Below are 27,196 nucleotides of genomic sequence, written 5' to 3'. Positions count from 1 at the left end.
TTCTTTCATGTTCAGCATCACTTTGGTTCGATAGAATTAAAAGCTATGTATCAATATTTTTGCACATTGATTGCCCAGTTTCTGAACAGAGCTGTTAAGGGATCTTTAATCATAGCTGGTGTGAGCTAACATATGTTGCATAAAAAAAATTCTGGCAGAAAGGAAATGAAGAAATGCAAAATAACACCATATGGAAACAGGGTTTTCATTAATGAAATGCAATAAATTATGTTATTAGACAAGCATTTGTTAATTATGAAACATACAGTTTTATCAATTCTTTCTTTTGTACCATACAGCTGCACCTGTGACATGTAAATGAAAACTTATTGCACTATTTCCTTCCAAAACTTAGAAATATTTCCCTTCATTTGTGCAAGTAATGGACTGAGTAATGAACTCAGTTCCCTTCAACTGGCATAAAACAAGTAGGAACAAGCAGGGCCAAGGAAACCATGGAACATATGCCAACTTCCTCCATTAAGTCCCTCTTTATCTTGGTGTCACAAAAATTAAAATGTAAAACTATCAAACCATCACATAGCACAGATGTTTAAGAAAATGCAATTGTGGAAAATTTTCTAAGTGGGGTTTCAGTGGAGGTACTTGGGGGCTGTGCAAATGATCAAGAAAATTCCCGATAGTTATGTTTTGACAAAAGTTTTGAGGAAATTCAAGGCTTTAGTCTTAACTTTCAATCACCAGCAGATTAATTTCATCTGCACTTTGAAGTTGTGCTTTAATTCCCCAAACTTCTATTATGGTACCTTTATCTTAATCCACCTATCTTGTAATCTACAGTATGGGGTATTTTTGTTTTATATCTTTGCAGGTTTGATAGCATTTTTAAACTGCCAAGAGCATTCCAATAACTGACTGTCATACCACAGTTTAGTGTTTTTTTTCGTAGAACTCATAAAGCTTTCCAGCAGAATGTTACTAAAAAAAGCTGGATAAAATAAAAGCTTGTGGTGACTGGACATTAATGTAATTTTTTCATATACCTTGATACCAGCAAAAAATTCTTTGCTTTCAGCAGAGGGTCCTTGAATATCTGGACTATCCAAGTAGAAACTTAAACTCCTGCAGTAAATCTGTGAATTCAAGAAGAGAAAACACATGATAATAGTTAACATAAGTACAGTTCAGGTAAGACTAAAATTAAAAATGTGAATAAACTTGCTTTTATCATTGCTCTGCGAGGATCTAAGCAACTGAACAAAATTTACTGTTCCATTGAACATGTGAGGTAGAGTTTCTGCTTTGGACACAATCAGGAACCTGTCTCCAAAATGTACTGGTTAGATTACAGTTCAAGTTTTTGCTAAAATTCATTTGCAGAATCACAGCCATAAAACCATCCATGAACCAGTATAACTGGGTAGTGCAACGGAATGTCATTTTTAAAAATTCTTTTCCTTTAAGCATATTCCTTCATGTATTTAAAAGTGGTAACCTGGTGCAGTGTTACTGAAATAGGTTAAAACATTTTCATCAGGGTGTCCAGTCCTCCACCTGTGAGTAACCACATTTAAAACTATTGAAAACAGCTACAAAAAGGAATCATTTAATAGCTTAATTGATGTACACCAGTCAGTTTCCTAGTAAATATCTGTTGATATGAAAACACTTCTAAAACATGCCTACTAATATCTGTGCATCGAAGAAAATGAGTGCCATTTGAAGTGACTTCCCACAACAGCGCAATCAGTCAAATCTCTTTATTTCAACCCGTGGCTTGGCCAGTTTTGTGGGCAGGGCCTGATCCAGGCAAATTGAAAATTGAATCAGTGGAAAAGATCCTCGACAACACAAAGGTCAATGGTTTTGGGCGCAACTCACTATTGTGCTGGTTCAGCTGATTCTGCCCAGAATGCGTTGATATTATGAGTGAAAATAAGCAGAAACTCTACCCATGTTGTTTAATAACAGGAAAAATATTAAATGAAATTCCACATCTTTAAAATAACATATGAGTTGGCACCTCTGTGGGATTGATTTTCATATGAGAAAGCTGAGTATTTTGTAATACAGATACAGCAGCATTGCAGTTATGTTACTGGACTAATAAGCCAGAGGCTTGTACTAATGATCCTGAGACATGCATTCAAATCCAACTATGGCAAATGAGGAATTTAAATTCAGTTATTTAAAATAAATCTGTAATAAAAAGCCAGTAGCAGTAATGGTGATTATGAAATGACCGGATTGTCGTAAAATTGCATCCGGTTCATGAATGTCCTTTTGAGGAGAAAATCCGCTGTCATTACCCATCTAGCCTATATCCGACTCCAGGCCCACAGCATTGTGGAAAATCTTAACTGCCCTATCTTGCATCTATCTATGAGAGCAGTGGTGTAAGTGACGACTGTACAGTCCATGGGGAGACAAAGTCCCATCTTCCCACTGAGCCTCCTCCTGAGGACACCTTCTATCACGTTGTGTGGCAACTCAAAACTGAGCATCCATGAGGCACTGTGGGCCATCATCAGCAGCAGAGTTGTATTCAACCATAATCTGTAACCTCATGTCCCAGCATATCCCTCACTCTTCCATTACGATCAAATCAGGTAACCAACCCTGGTTCAATGGGGAGTGCAGGAAAGCATCCCAGAAGCAGCACAAGGCCGATCAGATTAAAGCTCTGCAGTCCTGCCACATCCTGTCATGAATAGTGGTGGACAATTAAACAACTAACAGGAGGAGTGGACTCTACAAACATGCCCATCCTCAATGACAGGGGTGCCCAGCACGTCAGTGCAAAGGACAAGGCTGAAGCATTTGCATTCATCTTCAGCCAGAAGCGACGAGTGCATGATCCATCTCAACCTCCTCCTGAGGTCCACACCATCACAGATGAGCATACTGGATACAGCAAAGTCTATGGCTCTCGACAACATCCTTGCTGTGATTCTGAAGAATTGTACTCCAGAACTAGCCATTCCTCTACCCAAACTGTTCTAGTACAGCTACAACACTGGCATCAATGTGGAAAATTGCCCAGGTATGTCCTGTCCACAGATAGCATGACAAATCCAATTCAACCAATTACTGCCCATCAGTTTACCCTCAACTATTAGCAAACTGATGGAAAATGTCATTGCCAGTGCGATCAAGCAGCAATTACGCACCAATAACCTGCTAATCAATGCTCAGTTTAATTTTTTTTATTCATTCATGGGATGCGGGCATCGCGGACTAAGCCAGCATTTATTGCCCATCCCTAATTGCCCTTGAGAAAGTGGTGGTGAGCCACCTGCTTGAACCGCTGCAGTTCATGTGGGGTAGGTACACCCATAGTGCTGTTAGGAAGGGAGTTCAAGGATTTTGACTCAGCGACAGTGAAGGAACGGCGATATAGTTCCTAGTCAGGATGGTGTGTGACTTGGAGGGGAACTTGCGGGTGGTGGTGTTTCCATGCAACTGCTGCCCTTGTCCTTCTAGTTAGTAGAGGTCGTGGGTTTGGAAGATGCTGTTTAAGGAGCCTTGGTGCGTTGCTGCAGTGCATCTTGTAGATGGTACACACTGCTGCCACAGTGCGTTGGTGGTGGAGAGAGTTTGTGGATGGGATGCTAATCAAGTGGGCTGCTTTGTCCTAATGGTGTTGAGCTTCTTGAGTGTTGTTGGAGCTGCACCCATCCAGGCAAGTGGAGAGTATTCCATCACACTCCTGACTTGTGTCTTGTAGATGGTGGACAGGCTCTGGAGAGTCAGGAGATGAGCTACTCGCCGCAAGATTCCTAGCTTCTGATGTAGCCACAGTATTTATATGGCTACTCCAGTTCAGTTTTTGGTTAACGGTAAGCCCGCGAATGTTGATTGTAATGCCATTGAATGTCAAAGGGAAATAGTTAGATTCTCTCTTGTTTGAGATAATCATTGCCTGGCACTTGTGTGGTGTTAATGTTACTTGCCACTTATCAGCCCAAAGCCTGGATGTTGTCCAGGTCTTGCTGCATTTCTACATGGACTGCTTCAGTACTTCAGAATGGTGCTGAACATTGTGCAATCATCAGCGAACATCCCCACTTCTGACCTTATAATTGAAGGAAGTTCATTGAAGAAGCAGTTGAAGGACGTTGGGCCTAGGATACTACCCTGAGAAACTCCTGCAGGGAGGTCCTGGAGCTCAGATGATTGACCACCAACAACCACAACCATCTTCCTTTGTGCTAGGTTATGACTCCAACCAGCGGAGTGTTTTCCCCGATTCCCATTGACTCCAGTTTTGCTAGGGCTCCTTGATGCCATACTCAGTCAAATGCTGCCTTGCTGTCAAGGGCAGTCCCTCTCACTTCACCTCCTGAGTTCAGCTCTTTTGTCCATGTTTGAACCAACGCCGTAATGAGGCCAAGAGTTGAGTGGCCCTGGCAGAACCCAAACTGAGCGTCAATGAGCAGATTATTGCTAAGCAAGTGAAATTTGATAGCACTGTTGATGACACCTTCCATCACTTTACTGATGATCGAGAGTGGACTGATTGGGGGCGGTAACTGGCCGGGTTGGATTTGTCCTACTTTTTGTGTACAGGACATAACTGGGCAATTTTCCACATTGCCAGGTAGATGCCAGTGTTGCAGCTGTACTGGAACAGCTTAGCTAGAGGCGCGGCAAGTTCTGGAGCACAGGTCTTCAGTACTTTTGCCGGAATGTTGTCAGGGCCCATAGCCTTTGCAGTATCCAGTACCTTCAGTCGTTTCTTGATATCACGCGGAGTGAATCCATTTGGCTGAAGACTGGCATCTGTGATGCTGGGGACTTCAGTAGGAGGCAGAGATAGACCATCCACTCGGCACTTCTGACTGAAGATTGTTGCAAATGCTTCAGCCTTATCTGGGTTCCGCTTGGACTACTCGGATCCAGACCTCTTTACAGCCTTGGTCCGTAAGTAATATGGACAAAAGAGCTGAATTCCAGAGGTGGGGTGAGAGTGGCTCCCTTTGTATCAAGGCAGCATTTGACCAAGTGTGGCATTAAGGAACTCTACTAAAACTGAAGTCAATGGGAATTAGGGGAAAGCTCTCCACTGGCTAGAGTCTTACCTAGCGCAAGGGAAGATGGTTCTATTTGTTGATGATCAATCAGCTCAGCCCCAGGACATCACTGTAGAAGTTCCTCACAGCAGTGTCCTAGGCCCAACCATCTTCAGCTGCTTTATGATCTTCCTGCCATCTTAAATCCAGAAGTGGGGATGTTCGCTGATGATTCACAATCTTTAGTTCCATTCGCAATTCCTCAGGTAATGAAGCAGTCCGTGCCTGCATGCAGGAAGACCTGGTCAACATTCAGGATTGGGCTGATAAGTTACAAGTAACATTCACGCCACATATGTGCCAGGTAATGACCATCTCCAACAAGAGAGAATTGAGCCACCTCCCCTTGACATTCAACAGGATTATCATTGCTATATCTCCCACCATCAACATCATGGAGCTCACCATTGACTAGAAACCTAACTGAACCAACCACATAAATATTTTGGCTACAGCAGTGGTCAGAGGCTGGGTATTCTGGGCAAGTATCTCACCTCCTGACTCCCCAAAGACTTTCCACCATCTACAAGGCACAAGTCAGAAGTGATGGAATACTCTCCACTTGCCAGGATGAGTGCAGCTCAAGAGTGCAAGCTCAAGAAGCTTGACACCATCCAGGACAAAGCAGCCATATTGATTGGCACCCAATCCATCAGCTTAACATTCAATCCTTCCAACAACAGCGCACCATGGCTACAGTATGTACCATCTATAAAATACACTGCATCAACTCATCAAGGCTACTTTAACAGCATCTTCCAAACCCACAACCTCTACCACCTAGATGGACAAGGGCAACAGGTGCAAGGAAATACCACCACCTGCAAGTTTCCCTCCAAGTCACACACCATCCACCATCCTGACTTGGAAATATATTTTCTATATTCTTTCATTGTTGCTCAATCAAATTCCTGGAACTCCCTTCCCAACAGTACTGTGGGTGTACCTACATTACATGGACCACACTGCTTCCAGATGGTGGCTCAGCAATTTCTCATGGGCAATTAGGAATGGACAATAAACATTGGCCTTGATAGTGCACGTACATCCCACAAACGAATAAATGAAGTAATTTAGCATCTTGGGTTGAACATAGAAAATTGTGCCATATCTAAAATGTGCAACTGAAACACATTGGAAGCACACAGCAGCCTGAAAGTCCCCACATGGGCCGCACACAAGTCAGCCCCTTTAAATTACCATACATGGGCGGCTGCACAAAAAATTTAAAGGGGCCGCACATTTAAACGATTCGCTCGTGCATTCCAAAAAAAAATTCGGGAAAACATTGACTGGAGGTGAAATTAGCCTCAGGTAATCATGCAAATTGAGCAACAGCAAATCAGCAACTTGTTTCTTTACCCCACTCAATCTTCTTTTCCACTAACTTCAAGAAAAAGAAAATGGATGTGTTGTAAAATGGGCTGCCAATTCACTATCGTCCATTTTGCACTCTCACCAAAGACCAATTTCCATTATCTTATTCAATAAAGTCATACTGGATGTTTGCTGAAGGACAATTCATGTTTGACAATTTCTAATGCCATACATATGTACTGTTTTTCCTTTTTTGTGCGAAGAATTTGGAGATAGTTCCCAAATAGGAACTTTCTAGACATGTAAAATGGACTGCTGTAATTTTGTTAGTGGGTACTCAAGCAGCAGTATGAAATTCTGCACACCGAGGACTTGGAATCGGAGATACCAGTTTTGTATATCTGTATATTTTTGAATGTATTTTGTCTTTTTCCAATTTCTGCTTCGTTGCAGTTTCTTCGAATAGCTCATTTGCGTTGTAAAACTTGTTTTCAAAATATATGTGCTGTTGAAAGCTCGCTGTAAATGCTTATTTCCTTTCCTTTCTCCTACTTTTGCATTGTCTTTGTATTTTTTTGTCCCATGTTTATACTTGCCCCTCTTTCCTATCTTTGTATGTACTTCCCATTTCTGCAAATGTGTACACATGAACAGTTTTAGCAGTCATTAGGCTATTTGTAGGCGAGGGTGCATAGAGCTGTCTCCCTTATTGGAAGATACCACTTTTCCAATTTTCAATATCTATATTTCATTCTGAAATGTTCACGCACATACATACTCATTTGATTCTCCTTTTCCAATCCCATCTCAATAGAGTCAGGTGTTCATGTTATTTTATCAACCAAAGGGCAAACAAAAACAATTTCTCTGGCAAAGAAGATCTCGGTAAAATGTTGCCTAAATGTGCTACAGCTGACATTTAACAAAAAACTGCTACCAGTCATGCAAACTGTCAGCATGTGCTGAGAGCTAAATCTGTAAGCATGGATCAAAGGAAATTGAGTTGTTCAATCATGTCATCTATTTTATGATCCCTGAAAGAGAAATCTTATAGTTGGAAATGTTTTTTAGAAAGGTCACTATTTTATGATGCTTTCTTTCCCCTCCAATTTAAAATATATTTTTCTTCCTTCTTTAAGTCTCCCACAGCATTCACCTTTCCCTAACTAACACAACACTCTGACTTGATGGTTTGGAACATCAGTAAACACAGCAAAAAGTCAATCCTCAAACAAATTTTGTTCATCAAAACTGATCTCAGTTGTGTTTCGTAAATAAGGCCATGAAAAAAGGCTAGCGGTTTCAATAATGCCTGAGGCCAAATTCCCTTGGCTGTTGTAACTGCAACAGGAGTTTGGCAGAACAGCTTGGATCAAGGCCAGGACCTAGCTCCCAACTTTAGTTGTGAATTGCTATTTAGCTTTCTGACACAGCCACTGGTAGTCCCTTAAAAGGCCACATATGTGAGGGAGAAGCTGTGAAAGTGGCGAAGGGCAAGAACTCCCAGTGATGTTCCCAAAGGGACCCAGTGTAATACCTGAGGCTGATCTATTAGGTGAGATGTACCAGCCTCGAAAATGATAGAGATGGGCCCCACTGAAGGTGAGGGAAGTGATCTGGGGCTGAAAGATGGGTGATCTAAAAAGAAAATGTCTGGATTATACAGGAGGTGCCGATGTGTCAAACAGCATGGAGGTGGGCAGTCACCCAAGATGTACTCATAGTGGGGTGGGTATCTGACAGCATCTTGGAAGTGAGGTGTCCTCCCAATGACCCGGCAAACTCCATCAGAAACAATACTTGTAGGAACGATCCTGGCCTAACAGCTTGTGCATTTTCAGAGCTTCAATTTCAAAAAGTGACAGCAATGGCTTCAAAGCATTCTTTTATGTGTGTATATATATATATATATATATATATTTATATAAATGTAACATACCCTGTCCCCAAGCCTGAGATTTACTCCATCCAATTCTATGAAAGAAAATGTCTGGACTGTTGTTTCCTGACGTAGCTCCTCTTTAGTTCCATCAGGTGCCAGTCGGAACCAAGCGATAATGAATCCAAGAGAACTGTTTACGACTGGGCTCTCAAAGGAACATTTCAGGTAAATACTGCCATTATCTAATTCAGCCACAACTTCAAGAGCAGCTGGAGATGGTGGACGTTTAGCTGGTAAATAAAAACATACGGCATTAATATTATAAAAATTAATGATAGATATTCTCAGATTAATTGACTGAGCAATGTTCATTTACTACACAACATGGAAGCCCCATTCAACTTTTCAGGTCTTGATACTTGTGACCATTGTAATACTCAAACACACATATTAAAGGATTCAGTTTTTTTTAATAGTATTTCTTCTTTTGGTCTGCTTTTCTTCTCTTCTATCCTCTTGATGGCTTTGACTCTTTGCCCTCAAGTATGGTTCCATGTGCACCAACTACCATCAAGTACTTTGCAAAAGGGCCCATACTTCACATGTGACCGCATGTGATAAATGTCATAAATGTCAGTAGGCAATTTGATCATGATGGCATTGTGGGCAAGCATCATCCTGGCCAGATTTTCAAACCTCGCTGAGACCATTAACGGCAGCGAGTGCGATTTGAAGATCACATTCTGAGGTCAGCGATTGGTCCTCTGGAGCACGATGCTATTTTTAAACTGCAGTTGGCAGGGAGGGAACGGGTCAGGCACCTGTGTCCAATTAATTGCCTGTTGAGCTCATTAAAGTGTTCATTAACAGGCTTGTCAGGAGCAGGAAACTATTTTTAAAGTCTGGGAATGGGAAAAAGCCACAAGGAACACGACAGCGTCGTGAAGATGTGAGGATTGTGGAGGGACATGAGGGCTATGGGAATGGCAGATTTAATTAAAGCAGAGGCAGTAAATAAAGCTTAGCTGTCTCAGATGTGTCTCAGTGTGGATACTGTTGAAGCTGGAAGAGTTAAATATTACATTGGAGAGTGCGATGAAACCGGATAGGGAAGTGAGCCCACTAACATCACTGTGGCACCTGGGGTTGGCATGGGAAGGCCTGGTGAATGCACAAAGGACAGCAGAGGGAGTTTGGATGGGAACAGGCTACTCTGACATTGGACAGAGCAGCTAGGATGAGCTTCAGCAGATGCAACCGCCTGGACAGCTGGAGGCCAGAGGAGCACAGCGGGGGCTGCAAGGGTAGGAAGGCACTACCCAAGACATTAAGTGCCCAGCCCAAAAGTCAGCTACCTGCAAATGACTGAGTGCCAATACCATAGGAGGCATGCGCCATCCAGCCTATCTTGGTCCTGTGTGCTCTGATCCACGATGACCTGATGCTTCACAGCCCCCAAAGCAGTCCCCTACCTGCAGCCGTCAATGTCTCAGATGCCCTGAACTTCTGTGCAACCAGGTCATTCCAGAGATCAGCCGTGGACCTAGGTGGCAACTCACAGTCAGAATCTCAATAGGCCATCGGGCAGGTCACGGATGCCCTTTTCAGAAGGGTAGGGACTACACCCACATTGATACAGATGGCCCTGCACAGGAACAGGGGGCATTGGGTTCAGTCTCCATCACTGGATTCCCCCAAGTGCAAGGCATCATTGCGTGCACCCATGTAACCATCAAGGTACCTTGCAACCAGCCAGTGAGATCCATCAACAAGAATGCTTGCACTGCCTCAATGTCCAGCTGGTCCTCTACCACAACAAGAACTTCCTCTATGTACGCGCTCACTTTCCTGGCAGCTGCCAGTCAGGCTGCCTCGGTACTTCACTCTATCCCACAAACTGCATGAATAGATCCAAGTGGACAAGGGAAATCCAGTGATGAGATGACGACTGACCCCTCCACAAAAGCCCCAGACAGAGGCATAGAGATGAAACAACCAATGTCATCTGCTCAGCAGGCCAACCATTGAGCAGGCCATCAAAGAGTCAGAGTCACTGAGTCATTTACGGCACAGAAGGAAGCCATTCGGCCTATCAAGTCCATGCCGGCTCTCCATGGAGCTATGCCGCCAGTCCCACTCCGTAGCTCAATCCCCATAGGTTTCTGAGGACGTGAATCTGGTTCTGGATTGGCCAGGTGGCATCCTCCAATGTCCTCCTGCAAGGGTCTCGGTCATTGTGGTGATCTGTTGCACTGTCCATAACATGGTCCTCCAGAGAGGTGTGGACCTTAAGGAAAGTGAGGGCCTGGAAGGAGACAGCTCATTGGGGGAGGAACAAGAGGTAGGAGAGAAGGAGGAAGAGGGGGGAAGTGGGAGATACCACTGAACAGAGAGGTGACCCTGCTGCATGACCAGGTGGCCTCCTCCTGCCACCCTATGGGAAAAGAATCTCCCTCAACGGGTGAAAACAAAAGAATATAATAAATCTACAAGAATCACAAGGAATCAGAGGGGTTAATTCTGACTTTTATCCAAAGGCGAAAAATGGGTGATAGTTAATTGGCAGCCCGATTTATATTTCATCTGATCTTCTTTTCCCCCATTTTGCCCACAAATAACAATTTAAATTATCCTCAAAAAGCTCAGGAATGGGAAGAAAAGGATACAACTGGTGAAAATATAAAAGAATATTAATACATAAACACAGAGAAAATAATTTTAATGTCATTGTATTATGAAAATCAGATGTGTAAATAATTAAACAAAGTAGTTTACAGGCAGTAAATATTGGCAGTCGCTAATCAAATAAATTTGATTTAATTTAATTTAACTGATTTAGATTTGGGGTTAAATTGGGCTCTGTAATGCCCATTTTTAGGGTGGCACCTAACACTTGAAAGTGGGGCCCAAGTTGCACAGGCAACACTTCTGATGGGAAGTGTGCAGGAACATCATTTGGAGATTAACTCAATCACCTTGTCAACTCATGTGAGATCACTAAACTTCGTGCTGCACTGCATCCATGTTTTTAGAACAACACTCCTGTCATTGACCTCCACAGCTACTTTTCCCTACCGTCTCCTGAACACATTTCTGAAGGGCCACTTGCCCCCTTGCTGCTCAGGATGTCTCTCCTTCTCTCCACATCTTGCACCAAGAGTTTCAGTGCACTTTAAGAAAACACTGATGCACATGCTGTCACATGATCAGTTATTCTTTGACCTGTTGCAGCACAGATTCACGTTTCAAAAAAATCCCCCCACTTTTTGCAGCCACAATGCACCTCCCCTTTAAGAAGAACAGGCTGCCTGCAAGTAGTACTAGCCACTCGCAATACTGGGCTCTCTGCTGATGTGTGCAGCCAATTAACTGTGTGGTAACACTGGCTGCACACAGCAAACATTGAAACCACAGGTTGCACAAATTCAATGTGCTGCCTGCAATACAACGCATGAGAGCAGGTTAATCATGTGCTGCTAACCCCCACTCATTTTTGGGGGTAAGCCAATTTAACTTCCAGTCTCTTGAAGTAATGTTAGCTCTGAATACTAAAATAAACTGACAGGTTCAAAGTTATGAGAATGAATGTATATATATTACTGATATGATAACATGAATTATGTGGACACTTACCTCTACATCTGTTTCCAATTTCAGTCTCCTCTGAACCACAGTTCCTTTGTTCTTTTGTTTCAGACACGACTAGGACAGAACGAAATAAATATCATGGAGGTTTAAGTTCGAATAAATTGTCACTTGGTAGTACAGAACTTGGGCATTGCTGAAAAAGACATGCTGTCGAAGCTTTTCGTCTTGCACTCATCAGGACAGATGCAAGAATGCCAAATTTCAAAGGGAGCAACAATTTATCCTGCATGAGAAAAGGGTGCTCATTGGTTGGCAAGTCCACACTAATTGGTCGAGGCATTGCCATACAGAATGCAGCAAGGAACTACTGTCCATCATACTTGTTTAATTCAAAAAAGGTGCAATGCCTGGCCATGTTCCTTTTGCCTTGAGAGGACAGGTCCCTACGTATAAATATATGTAGCTTCTAGCAAGAATAAATAAGCCACATTGTGAGCCTGACTGATAATTCTTAGTTTGTTGTTAGTGCAAACTCTTAGCATACTCAGGATTTTTCTGTACGTGCTGTCCAATCGCGGAATCACATCTAATGTTAGACAATGTATTCTGAGTTTTGCAAGTACGGGCTGGTTGAGTACAGTTAGTACTCTGCCTGTTGTGAACAGCCGAAGGAACATGTTGTTTGATACAATTCACCAGTCATTGGGACATACGCCTTTTCTGAATTAAACAAAAGCGCGGAGGACAATAGTTCCCTGGTGCATTCACCATGTCAATGCCTCGACCAGAGTCGACTTGCCAAACAATCAGCACCCTTTTCTCATGCAGTATAAATTGCTGCTCCCTTTGAAATTTGCCATTCTTGTGCCTGCCCTGATGAGGGCAAGATGGAAAGTTTCATTAGCATGTCTCTTTTTTCAGCAATATTCTCAAATTAATTCGGTCATTTTTTAAAAATTCCAGTATTTTTACGGTCCAGTTTTATGTCCAGTTGTAGTAATGTATCCCAGCATACTCTGAACTGAATTAGTCCTTCAACCTAATGTCATCTCTTTCATCATGTGCAGCATAGCCCAATGAGGAAACTATAGCCTATCTGCTTGTCTTTCAGGGCTAAGAGTGGTCACTTTATCTTCATGATCCCTGACGCCAGTTTGATTAATAGATTTAAATCATCCAGGTGAGTAGTGGGTTCAATTTTCCTTTTGCACAGATTGGATTTGAAGTAGAAACTCATAACTTATTTTTCCATGTTGTGCTGCACTGAACTGTGTCATAGACAATATATATAAATTATATGATAATTTATCAGATTTCATTTGTCTGTTGAGTTTATAAGTTACTGGATATTACCACCATCAACTTCTTGTCTCTCTTAAAACCATGCATTTTCTTTTAAATAACTACATATAGGTTACATTAGTGTTGTGATTATGTTTCTGGACAAACAACGCAGAGGCCTGGACTAATAATCTTTAAATTAAAATCCCACCATAACACTTTATGAATTAGGATAGTGTTAAAAAAGACTAAATCTGTAATCAAAAGCTGGCATCAGTAATGGTATCAATGAAGCTATTGATTGTCATAAAAACCCAACTGATTCATTAATGCCCTTTAGGGAACAAACCTGCGCTCCTTATGCAATCTGGCCTCAAAGTGACTCAGGCCCCACAGCAGCACAGCTGACTCTAAACTGCCATCTGAAATGACCTACCAAGCCAATCAAACAGCTAGAAATAAACATCACAAGAATAAAATCGGACGGACCAATCAGCCTCGACCGAGGCACTGAATTCAGATTAGTACCTGGGAGTATGATGTTATTGCTATTACTGAGACTTGGTTGAGGGAAGGGCATGATTGGCAACTAAATATCCCAGGATATCGATGCTTCAGGCGGGATAGAGAGGGAGGTAAAAGGGGTGGAGGAGTTGCATTACTGGTCAAAGAGGATATCACAGCTGTGCTGAAGGAGGGCACTATGGAGGACTCGAGCAGTGAGGCAATATGGACAGAACTCAGAAATAGGAAGGGTGCGGTAACAATGTTGGGGCTGTACTACAGGCCTCCCAACAGCGAGCGTGAGATAGAGGTACAAATATGTAAACAGATTATGGAAAGATGTAGGAGCAACAGGGTGGTGGTGATAGGAGATTTTAATTTTCCCAACATTGACTGGGATTCGCTTAGTGTTAGAGGTCCAGATGGAGCAGAATTTGTAAGGAGCATCCAGGAGGGTTTTCTAGAGCAGTATGTAAATAGTCCAACTCGGGAAGGGGCCATACTGGACCTGGTGTTGGGGAATGAGCCCGGCCAGGTTGTTGAAGTTTCAGTCGGGGACTACTTTGGGAATAGTGATCACAATTCCGTAAGCTTTAAAATACTCATGGACAAAGACGAGAGTGGTCCAAAAGGGAGAGTGCTAAATTGGGGGAAGGCCAACTACACCAAAATTCGGCAGGAGCTGGGAAATGTAGATTGGGAGCAGCTGTTTGAAGGTAAATCCACATGTGATATGTGGGAGGCTTTTAAAGAGAGGTTGATTAGCGTGCAGGAGAGACATGTTCCTGTGAAAATGAGGGATAGAAATGGCAAGATTAGGGAACCATGGATGACAGGTGAAATTGTGAGACTAGCTAAGAGGAAAAAGGAAGCATACATAAGGTCTAGGCGGCTGATGAAAGACGAAGCTTTGAAAGAATATCGGGAATGTAGGACCAATCTGAAATGAGGAATTAAGAGGGCTAAAAGGGGTCATGAAATATCTTTAGCAAACAGGGTTAAGGAAAATCCCAAAGCCTTTTATTCATATATAAGGAGAAAGAGGGTAACTAGAGAAAGGATTGGCCCACTAAAGGACAAAGGAGGAATGTTATGCTTGGACTCAGAGAAAATGGGTGAGATTCTAAACGAGTACTTTGCATCGGTATTCACCGAGGAGAGGGACATGACGGATGTTGAGGTTAGGAACAGATGTTTGATTACTCGAGGTCAAGTCGGCATAAGGAGGGAGGAAGTGTTGGGTATTCTAAAGGGCATTAAGGTGGACAAGTCCCCAGGTCCGGATGGGATCTATCCCAGGTTACTGAGGGAAGCGAGAGAGGAAATAGCTGGGGCCTTAACAGATATCTTTGCAGCATCCTTAAACATGGGTGAGGTCCCGGAGGACTGGAGAATTGCTAATGTTGTCCCCTTGTTTAAGAAGGGTAGCAGGGATAATCCAGGTAATTATAGACCGGTGAGCCTGACGTCAGTGGTAGGGAAGCTGCTGGAGAAGATACTGAGGGATAGGATCTATTCCCATTTGGAAGAAAATGGGCTCATCAGTGATAGGCAACATGGTTTTGTGCAGGGAAGGTCATGTCTTACCAACTTAATAGAATTCTTTGAGGAAGTGACAAAGTTGATTGATGAGGGAAGGGCTGTCGATGTCATATACATGGACTTCAGTAAGGCGTTTGATAAGGTTCCCCATGGCAGGCTGATGGAGAAAGTGAAGGCGCTTGGGGTCCAAGGTGTACTAGCTAGATGGATAAATAACTGGCTGGGCAACAGGAGACAGAGAGTAGCAGTAGAAGGGAGTTTCTCAAAATGGAGACGTGTGACCAGTGGTGTTCCACAGGGATCCGTGCTGGGACCACTGTTGTTTGTGATATACATTAATGATTTGGAGGAAAGTATAGGTGGACTGATTAGCAAATTTGCAGACGACACTAAGATTGGTGGAGTAGCAGATAGTGAAGGGGACTGTCAGAGAATACAGCAGAATATAGATAGACTGGAGAGTTGGGCAGAGAAATGGCAGATGGAGTTCAATCAGGGCAAATGCGAGGTGATGCATTTTGGAAGATCCAATTCAAGAGTGAACTATACAGTAAATGGAAAAGTCCTGGGGAAAATTGATGTCAAGAGAGATTTGGGTGTTCAGGTCCACTGTTCCCTGAAGGTGGCAACGCAGGTAAATAGAGTGGTCAAGAAGGCATACGGCATGCTTTCCTTCATCGGACGGGGCATTGAGTACAAGAGTTGGCAGGTCATGTTACAGTTGTATAGGACTTTGGTTCGGCCACATTTGGAATACTGCGTACAGTTCTGGTCGCCACATTATCAAAAGGATGTGGATGCTTTGGAGAGGGTGCAGAGGAGGTTCACCAGGATGTTGCCTGGTATGGAGGGCGCTAGCTATGAAGAGAGGTTGAGCAGATTAGGATTATTTTCATTAGAAAGACGGAGGTTGAGGGGGGACCTGATTGAGGTGTACAAAATCATGAGAGGTATAGACAGGGTGGATAGCAAGAGGCTTTTTCCCAGAGTGGGGGTTTCAATTACTAGAGGACACGAGTTCAAAGTGAAAGGGGAAAAGTTTAGGGGGGATATGCGTGGAAAGTTCTTTACGCAGAGGGTGGTGGGCACCTGGAACGCATTGCCAGCGGAGGTGGTAGATGCGGGCACGATGGAGTCTTTTAAGATGTATCTAGATAGATACATGAATGGGCAGGAAGAAAAGAGATACAGAACCTTAGAAAATAGGCGACATGTTTAGAGAGAGGATCTGGATCGGCGCAGGCTTGGAGGGCCGAAGGGCCTGTTCCTGTGCTGTAATTATCTTTGTTCTTTGTTTGTTCTTTGTTCTAAGGCAAAGACTCAACCAACCCTATCAATCCTGTGTGGTCCTCCTGATCTGGGGGGTTGTTTCAATGTAGGGAAAGCTGTCTCACAGTCTAGTCAGAGCTGAAATTGTCATATTTTGAAAATCATAGCAGCCAACGTTGCAAACTCCTCCATCACCAGCCCTGTATATGACCTAACAGAAGCGGTGGCGCAGTGGTGTACAGTCTGGACTTTGTGAAGTTCCATGGCATGAAATTAAGCATGGGCAAGGAAACCTCCTCCTGATTATCACCTACCACTTTGAATCAGTACTCCACCATGTTTAACACCATTTGGAAGAAGCACAAGGGCATAGAATGTACTCTAGGTGAGGGACTTCAATATCTATCACCAAGAGTAGCTTGGTGGTACCAACACTGACAGAGCTGGAACAGTCCTGAAGGACAAAGTTGCCAGGCTGGGTTTATGGCAGGTGCCAAAAGAACCAACACGAGGCAAAAACCAACTTGACCTTGTCCTCACCAATCTACCTGTTGCAGATGCATCTGTCCATGATAATATTGGTAGGAAGTGACCACTGTACAGATGTTTTGGAGGCCAAGTTCTGTCTTCACAGTGAGGATAGTATTTACAGTAGAGAAAGTTTTTTGTCAGTATTTACAGTAGAGAAAGAAAATGTTGTCGAGGAGAATACTGAGATTCAGACTACTAGGCTAGATGGGATTGAGGTTCACAAGGAGGAGGTGTTATCAATTTTGGAAAGTGTGAAAATAGATAAGTCCCCTGGGCCAGATGGGATTTATCCTAGGATTCTCTGGGAAGCTAGGGAGGAGATTGCAGAGCCTTTGTCCTTGATCTTTATGTCATCATTGTCGACAGGAATAGTGCCGGAAGACTGGAGGATAGCAAATGTCGTCCCCTTGTTCAAGAAGGGGAGTAGAGACAGCCCTGGTAATTATAGACCTGTGAGCCTTACTTCGGTTGTGGGTAAAATGTTGGAAAAGGTTATAAGAGACAGGATTTATAATCATCTTGAAAAGAATAAGTTCATTAGCGATAGTCAGCACGGTTTTGTGAAGGGTAGGTCGTGCCTCACAAACCTTATTGAGTTTTTCGAGAAGGTGACCAAACAGGTGGATGAGGGTAAAGCCGTGGATGTAGCGTATATGGATTTCAGTAAGGCGTTTGATAAGGTTCCCCACGGTAGGCTATTGCAGAAAATACGGAAGTATGGGGTTGAAGGTGATTTAGAGCTTTGGATCAGAAATTGGCTAGCTGAAAGAAGACAGAGGGTGGTGGTTGATGGCAAATCTTCATCCTGGAGTTTAGTTACTAGTGGTGTACCGCAATGATGTGTTTTGGGGCCACTGCTGTTTGTCATTTTTATAAATGACCTGGAAGAGGGTGTAGAAGGGTGGGTTAGTAAATTTGCGGATGACACGAAGGTCGGTGGAGTTGTGGATAGTGCCGAAGGATGTTGTAGGGTACAGAGGGACATAGATAGGCTGCAGAGCTGGGCTGAGAGATGGCAAATGGAGTTTAATGCGGAAAAGTGTGAGGTGATTCACTTTGGAAGGAGTAACAGGAATGCAGAGTACTGGGCTAATGGGAAGATTCTTGGTAGTGTAGATGAACAGAGAGATCTTGGTGTCCAGGTACATAAATCCCTGAAAGTTGCTACCCAGGTTAATAGGGCTGTTAAGAAGGCATATGGTGTGTTAGCTTTTATTAGTAGGGGGATCGAGTTTCGGAGCCACGAGGTCATGCTGCAGCTGTACAAAACTCTGGTGAGACCGCACCTGGAGTATTGCGTGCAGTTCTGGTCACCGCATTATAGGAAGGATGTGGAAGCTTTGGAAAGGGTGCAGAGGAGATTTACTAGGATGTTGCCTGGTATGGAGGGAAGGTCTTACGAGGAAAGGCTGAGGGACTTGAGGTTGTTTTCGTTGGAGAGAAGGAGGAGGAGAGGTGACTTAATAGAGACATATAAGATAATCAGAGGGTTAGATAGGGTGGATAGTGAGAGTCTTTTTCCTCGGATGGTGATGGCAAACACGAGGGGACATAGCTTTAAGTTGAGGGGTGATAGATATAGGACAGATGTCAGAGGTAGTTTCTTTACTCAGAGAGTAGTAGGGGCGTGGAACGCCCTGCCTGCAACAGTAGTAGACTCGCCAACTTTAAGGGCATTTAAGTGGTCATTGGATAGACATATGGATGAAAATGGAATAGTGTAGGTCAGATGGTTTCACAGGTCGGCGCAACATCGAGGGCCGAAGGGCCTGTACTGCGCTGTAATGTTCTAATTCTAATACCCTCTTTGTATTGTGGCCAATGAGTTAAATGACTAAACAGATCTAGCAGCTCAAAACTGAGCAGTAGCAAAATTGTATTCAATCAATCTCTAACCTCATGGCCCAGCATATCCCTCACTCTACCATTAGTAACAAGCTGGGGTACCAACCCTGACTCAATGAGGAGTGTAGAACAGCCTGCCGGGAGCAGCACCAAGCATACCTGAAAATGAGGTGCTAACCTGGTCAAGGAACAACACTGGACAACCGGCATGCTAAACATCAGAAGCAACATGCAATCGACAGCTAAATGATCCCACAATCAATGTATCAGATCAAAGCTCTGCAATCCTGCCACATTCAGTCATGAATGGTGATGGACAATTGAACAACTAATGGGAGGAAGCTCCTTAAATATCTTCATCCTCAACGATGGCAGAATCTGTCACATCAGTGCAAAAGACAAGGCTGAAGCATTTGCAACCATCTTCAGCCAGAAGCAACGCGTGCATGATCCATCTCGGCCTCCTCCTGGGGTCTGCAATATCACGTATGGCAGTTTTCAGCTAATATGATTCAATCTGTGACATCAAAAATTGTCTGAGTACACTAGATACAGCAAAGGCTATGGGTCCAGACAATATCCCAGCTGTAGTGCCAAAGACTGATGATCCATACCTAGCCACACCACTAGCCAAGCTGTTTCAGTACAGCTACAACACTGGCATCTGCCCTACAAAGTGGAAAATTGCCCAGTCCACAAAAATGCAGGACAAATCCGATCCGGCAATTACCATGTAATTTGCCTGCATTCGATCATCAGCAAAGTGATAGCAAGTGTCATCGACAGTGCTATCTAGCAGCTCACCAACAACCTGCTCACCGATGCTCTGATTGGGTTCCGTCAGGACTATTCAAGTCCAGACCTGGGCGGCACAGTGGCGCAGTGGTTAGCACCGCAGCCTCACAGCTCCAGCAACCCGGGTTCAATTCTGGGTACTGCCTGCGTGGAGTTTGCAAGTTCTCCCTGTGAACCGTGTGGGTTTTCACCGGGTGCTCTGGTTTCCTCCCACAGCCAAAGACTTGCAGATTGATAAGTAAATTGGCCATTATAAATTGCCCCTAGTATAGGTAGGTGGTAGGGGACTATGGAGAAGGTGGGGATGAGGTAGGAATGTAGGAATGTTGATGGTTGGCACAGACTCGGTGGGCCGAAGGGCCTGTTTCAGTGATGTATCTCTGAATAAAAAAAAACCTTATTTCCAACCTTGATTCCAACATGGACAAAAGAGCAGAATTCCAGAGGTGAGGTAAAAGTGATATCAAGGTAACATTTGAATGAGTGTCACACCAAGGAGGCTCATGAAAGATTAAGTCAATGGGTATCGGGGGGGAAATAAAACCTCTCCATTGGCTGGAGCCATACCTAGCACAAAGGAAGATAGTTCTGGTTTTTGGAGGCCAATTTCTCATCCCCAGGACATCGCTGCAGATGATCCCGAGGGCAGTGTCCTCGGCCCAAGCATCTTCAGCTGTCCCATCAATGATCTTCCCTCCATAATCAGTGATGGTCGCTGATGACTGTAGTGTTCAACTCCAGTCACAATTTCTCAGATAGTGAAGCAATCCCTGTCCAAATACAGCAAAATCCAAACAGTATCGAGGAGTGGGATGATAAGTGGTCAGTAACACATGCACCATACGAGTGCCAGGTAATGACCATTTCCAACATGAGAAAGTCTAATCATCTCCCCTTGACATCACCAAATCCCACAACATCCTAGGAGCCACTATTGAGCAGAAAAATAACTGGACTAGCCACATAAATACAGTGGCTAAAAGAGCAGGTCAGAGGCCAGCTATTCTGTGGCATCTAACTCACCGTCTGACTCCCCAAAGCATTTCCATCGTCTGCAAGGCACTTGCCTGGATGGGTGCATCTCCAATAACACTCAAGAAGATCGCAACAATCCAAGACAAAGCACCCGCTTGATCAGCATCCCAACCACCAAGTTAAACAATCGCTCCAGCACAGGTATGGCATGGTTGCAGTGTGAACCATCTACAAGATGCACTGCAGTAACTCACCAAAACTTCTTCAACAGCACCTCCCAAGCCTGGGACTCACCTGGACTGAAGAAGACTTCTCTGTCTCTTCTGGATCATATGGTGACCTTCAACTTTGCCGTCATCTTTCTGCCACACAACCAATTCTGTACTCCTCCTGGATCTTCATTCCCACAGAAGCATCTCCATCAGTATGTCCTTTGATATTCTGATCTCAAACAGCTTCTGAAGTTCACTTGCTCACTACACCAGCTTTTCAACTTGGACAACATTTTGTTGATACTCCATGCTGACTCCACCCTATCTACGTCAACTTTATCCCACCATGGGACCTCTGACTTTAACTCTAGACTCCCTCCTATTATCTCAAGTCTATTCCTGGTTTACTAGTAGTTTTTTATATATCTTAAATTGTTGCGTAACCAGGCCTAAGTAACTTGAGTTTCCGTATCCATTCGTGTACGCATTTTGGTTGCTGTTCTGGATCCAAGTCCATCACTTGTATTTCCACATTTTTCTCTACTTTTTTTTTACTTCTTTTCTCTTTATGCCTCCTAGAACCCTCTCTCTTGTCATCATGCATCTTTTCATTTCTTCTTTCTCAGGTACTCAGCCCTCCCAAATCCCTACCCCAAACCTTCAGTACTCCTCGAACTTCCTATTCTCCTGTTGCTGCCCAAGGCTTGACTTCCTCTTATATGCAGCTTCTCTCTGTGTCTCTGTTGGCATCCTTCAAGGGCCCATCGAGTCACTTGGCACTGCCTCAATATGCACATCAACCCAAAACTGCCCATCCTCTCTCGCCAACCTTCTCTCTCAGTGTGTCTTCTGGGGGCTAATCTTGTCAATTGCCTCCCAGTGCACCTCACCCCTCCCTGTGGACTCTACCAGCAGATCAGCTATCACCGTTCCACTCCACATCTCCTTCTAGAATATCCAGTCACTTGTGAATAAGGCCCTTGCCATCTACGAGCTTTTTGTGGATAACTGCATCAACATTATGGTTTTGCCAGAAACCTGAATGAGGGGTAATCACACCTTCCCCCTAAATGAAGCCTCCCCACCTGGCTATCCCTTCCACTACTTGCCCCAAAATCATCACGATGGGGAGGTGGCTCATCACCAAATCACACCTTGGCCTTTCCCCATACTCCTCTGGTACCTTCTCCTCCTTTGACCTTGATCCATCCCTGTCGCCTTTCATTTAAAAATCTCACTTTCTACCACCCCTAAGTACCATGAAAATTTTATCACTGAGATAGCTTCCCTGCTTTCCTGTATCAGCCTCTGCATCGAGCACCTTCTCATCCTTGGTAATTTCAACCTTCATCTTAACTCATCAAGCTCTTTCCTCTGTTTTCTTATTCTCCCTTCATCTTTCTCCAGATGTAAACTCCCCAACCCATATTCACGGTCACAGTCTTGACCTTACCATCTCATGTAGCCTTGCTACTCCCATCATATCAATCACAGATAAGGCCATCTCTGATCACATTCTTGAATCTTTCTCCACCAACATCTCTGTCTCAACCCTACTTCCTGCTACGTACACCCTTGGAAAAAGATTCCGCCCAATTCACTGATAACTCACTTTCAAAGTCCCAAATATCTAGCCTTTGGCACAACATTTCTGAGGCAATAACCACATCCTCACCTTTACCTTTGATCGCATAGTCCCCACTAAAACCACTACTTCTTCTTAGCATGGCCATTGCCCCAGGTATGGCCCTGTTCTCCACTTCCTTAAGTCCCGGGGCACAAACTTGAATGGATATGGAGGACAACTGATTTAACCATTCACCATCAGATCTGGCTGGATCACATAAAGCACTATTGAGTCCTGCTCTCATCTGCTAAAATTGCTCACTATTCCAGGATCATCCTAGAATGCAAAGATATCTTGGGCCTCTTTACTGCAAACCGTCTTCTTAAACCCCTCTCCGTCTCCTCCAACCTCACCTCCAACCACAAGTGTGAGAAGCTCATAGACTCTGTTACTAAGACTGAGGCCATCCGATCAGCTGCCTCTTCCAATTCCTTCCCTTCCCCTTACCCACCAAACCACAAAAAGCTCTAAAAAAAAATTCCCCCGCCCTAGCCCTGGAATCGTGTCTTTCTCTAGTTTCTTTCCTATTTCCCTTCATGCCCTCTCCGAGCACATCTAGACCATGAGACCCACCCTTTGCTCCTCTGACCCTATTCTCACTAAAGTTCTGAACATTAAACTTCCCTTCCTAGTCCTTGGTTCCCATGTTAGCTGACTGTTAATGGGTCTCCCTCTTCAGGTACTGTCCCTCTCTCCTTCAAATCTACCATCATGGCCCCACACCTCAAAAAACCCTTGATGCCACTGTCCTTGAAATCTATCATGCATCTCCAACCTCCCTTTCCTCTACAAAGTCCTTGAATGTGTTGGTGCCTCCAATTCCATGTCCATCTGTCCCAGAAATGTACGTCTGAATCCCTCTAATTATGTTTCCGCACCTGCCACAGTACTGTAATGGCTCTTATCAAAGTTACAAACGACATCCTATGTGACTATGACAAAGGTAAACTTTCTCTCTCCATCTTCCTCGACCTGTCTGCAGTCTTTGACATTGTTGGCCACACCATCTTCCTCCAAAGCCTCTCCACCATCTTCCAGTTGGTTGGCTCCATTCTTATCTGATAATAGCCACAGATTAGCCTGTAATGACTTTTCTTCCAGCTCCTGCACCGTCACTCTGCTGTCCCCCAAGGATTTATCGTTGGGGTCCCCCAATTTCTCATCTACATGCTGCTCCTTGCATCATCATCTGAAAATGAATGTCAGTTTGCACATGCACATTGACAACACCTAGCTCTACCTCACCACCACCTCTCCCAACTCCTCCTGCTTCTACACCATCAGCCTGTTTGTCTGATATCCAGGACTGGATGAGCAGAAATTTCCTCCAATTAAATATTGAGAAGATTGAAACCATTGTCTCTAGTCCCCATCACAGTCTTCATTCCTTAGTCACCGACTCCATCCCTCTCCCTGGCAACTGGCTGAACCAGATTGTTTGCAACCTTGGTTCATACTCGACTTTGAGATGAGCTACTGGCTACATATTCACAGCATCACTAAATCCATCTGTTTCCACTTCTGTTACATTGTCCGACTCCACCCCTGCCTCAGTTCATCTTCTGTTGAAACCCTCCCTTGTTAATTGTATATTAATTGTAATTAATTGCATGCAGATAGTGGGCATTAACTGGGAATTTACTTGTGCCCCTAAACTGACTAAAACTGTCTCTTTGTGTCAGGAGGTGTGTGTTTGTAATGTGTTTCTCCGTAAATAAAATGTGTGTAAAGATTGGCTCCTTTTCTATCCTACACCACCTGGCTTTATGGAATGAACATGGCAGCAGGGAATGGTTGGCTAAAGGTGAATGTTGGAAACTAAAAAAAAAAGTTCAGACAGAAAACTAAAATCCGAGTGGCAGAAAGTAAGTGTAAATTGTTGGGTGTGATTACCCTCTGATGTTCTTGAAGACTGAATCATACGATCATTGGAAGAACAAAGTGGATATGTAAACACGGGTTATGTCCCTACCAAAGAGAAAATAAGGTGTGGCTTTGGCAATGTTGTTTCCTACAAGAGGTAAAATCGGAAGTACGCTGTGAGATGGATGCCCATTAGTTGGATAGTAGTGAAGGTTTGGGCCTTCTATTAGAGTTCTTAGATGAAATCTAAATGAAAGATGATCTGTTAAATGCCTAAGAGGCATGGTCATAATTTGATGGAAGAATATATAAAAACTTTAACAGATTGTATAAAAGGCTGACAAAAACCAATTTGAGGATCCCTGGATTGGTACTAGTATTTAAATTACTGCATTGTCCAAAGGTGTCTCATATGGACAGGCCATTGGTTCTCCCTGGTGTTCGGTTCTCGGAGATGGTGACTTTGTTGGATCAGATGTCTGCTGTCTTAAAAACAAATCCTAAGGAAACAATCATTTGCTTCAGCTTTCATGGAACAAATGAGACATTCTGTGGTGACACAAAGAATAGAAGACTCACTGACTGACAGATTTTGAAATAGTCCAGATGCTGGATACAGGGGTCAATACAATGTAAGAATAAAAGACAGGCAGAATGACAATGAAAGCACCTTGGGCAGATCTGGCTTTAACAGCAGAAGACAAACTTGGAACAGCAATAATAAGTGGATGAATCCTAGAAAGGCTCAAGGAACAGTTAATAGGTGCTTCAGGTGTGAGTCAAAATATCATTGTGCAGTGAACTTCCCAAAGTCAAGAGGCAGGCTCCTCAAAATGACACATGATGAAGAGAAATCTAAGGAAGAGAATCAAGATAACGATGAATTAGAACAAATTATACTGGTCACAAGGAGTTTTGTCCATGTGATGAATGTGTGAGTCGCAGTCACCTTTAACTGTGCAGTACTAAGTAGTGTTGATACTTCAACAACATGTGGGACAAATTGGTTAAAATGTTACCTTGATTCATTAAGTAGTGAGGATTGGCACAAGGTTAAGGAATGTAAAAGTACTACTTGTTTCAGGTTTAGCAATTGAGGTCCTTAAAGAGAGATGTAATTCCATGTAACATGGTTTGGAGTAAGCCATTTTTATAAGTACTGATGTAGTCTCTGTGTACTCAACTTCTGCTGTTGAATAAAACTTCCCTGAAAAAAGTAGAAAAGAAACTGGATATGGTGTATGATAAGACAATTATTTTTGGAAAGTCAGCTGATCTGCAGTTTACCCATTCAGGACATTATTGTATCCCAATAACAAAACATGATGTTTCTCATTATGTTTCTCATATATGTTAGATAAGTATTAATGGCATCAGCTGATAAGAATCAGAGACAAAACACAAATTGTGCATAGACAATTTGCTCACCCTACTTGTCCGAGGTTAAAAACCCTGCTAAAGGATGCAGGTGTAGTTAATGAAGTGTATATAAAGATTATAGAAGAGATTAGTGAGAAGTATGAAACCTGTAAAAAAAAAATCAGAGAATGCCGTCACATCCTATTGTAAGCCTTCCATTCATGTGACTTTAACAAGGTAGTTGCCATGGATTTAAAGGCATAGGACAAAGACAGAAATATTTTCATTCTATATTTTATAGGCCTGGCAAGCAGATTTAGTCTTTCTACAATAATACATAGTAAGGACAAAAGATTATTACAGACAAAATCATGAAGAAATGGATAGGGACCAGACTCGGGATGCCAGCAAAGTTTCTTACTGATAAGAAAGGGGAACTTGCCAATGACAATTTCAGAGACACGTGAAAATATGAACTTCATAGTCATGAATACCATAGCTGAAAATCCTTTCAGACATGGACCTTGTGAAAAGAATCATGCAGTGATTGATGAAATCTTGCATAAAATTTTAACTGACCAACGAGACTGCAATTGACAACCGCCCATGAATTCACTCCAGATGGTTGGTGAGTATCGTCCCCATCAATAAGAGCGTTATGGAGAATGGGAAGGCCCTGATTCGGTAATAGATTATGAAGGTAAGATAGCACTTCGCAAACATGACAATCAACTGTTAAGGTTCATTCCTCACGATCAATCAGAATTAATTACTAAACCTCTCATTCTGAGCAGCCGATAAAAGTAAACAAGGCACCTTGTATCTCAAATGCTCATGAGTTTTGTGAGGAACGTCCTGAGGAACAGAATCCAGTAGGTCTAGGGCTGGAGAGTGATCATGACCCACAGGACAGAGCTATCACATCCGTAGGCCAACTGTCCAGAGTAGATACTCAGATAACATATGTTCCAGAGGGGTCTAGTGAATTGAGAGATGCAACAATTGTGGGATGTGTAGGAAAAGCTACTGGCAAGTTTAAACACTGGCTGAATGTTCAGTATGATGGCCAAGAAGTGAGGTCCATGGACTGGAGGAATGGGGTGAACAAGTGGAGAATAAGAAAGCACAGTGCAAGTACTGATAGTGAATCCAATAGTGACTCTTGCATCAAAAAACAATCACGTACTGGAGAAAGCGCCTCTGATAATGCAAGTAGGAAATCTTGCAGTAATAATCCCAGCAGACGTAAAAGTGGAAGTAGAGGCCATAGCTTGAATAGATGAGATAATGAAATAAATGAACAGTCTCACAACTGAACTTGACCTCATGACTGAAGATTTAGTGGCTGCCAATAAACTGAGGATAAACTAATAAGAGTAGCAAAACAAAGGGAATTAGATAGTTGGAGAGAGTTTGAATCTATTCTGAGGTACCTGATAAGGATCAATCAGCTTTGTCACATAAGTGGATTTGTATTGAAAAGGTTCTTGCAGATGAAACTTATAAGGCTAAAGTGAAGCTGGTTGTGAGGGGTTTTGAATATTGACTAGGTGATGCAGATATTAGAGTGGAT

The 27,196-nt window shown here is 43.3% G+C and overlaps 1 protein-coding gene across 1 annotated transcript in view; it reads right to left on the bottom strand.

Moving 5' to 3' along the window:
- Positions 1 to 27,196, bottom strand: part of vwde (von Willebrand factor D and EGF domains) — a 306,182-nt gene that overhangs the window by 253,771 nt on the left and 25,215 nt on the right. The window contains exons 8-10 of the mRNA XM_068052969.1: positions 11,866 to 11,934; positions 8,290 to 8,522; positions 1,005 to 1,094 (exon numbers count right to left, since the gene is read on the bottom strand). Coding sequence (XP_067909070.1) covers positions 1,005 to 1,094; positions 8,290 to 8,522; positions 11,866 to 11,934 — 392 coding nt within the window. The remainder of the gene's footprint in view (positions 1 to 1,004; positions 1,095 to 8,289; positions 8,523 to 11,865; positions 11,935 to 27,196) is intronic.

The sequence above is a fragment of the Heterodontus francisci genome, chromosome 2 (genome assembly GCF_036365525.1).
Source record: "Heterodontus francisci isolate sHetFra1 chromosome 2, sHetFra1.hap1, whole genome shotgun sequence".
Classification (NCBI taxonomy): domain Eukaryota; kingdom Metazoa; phylum Chordata; class Chondrichthyes; order Heterodontiformes; family Heterodontidae; genus Heterodontus; species Heterodontus francisci.
This window is presented reverse-complemented; position numbering and strand designations above follow the sequence as displayed.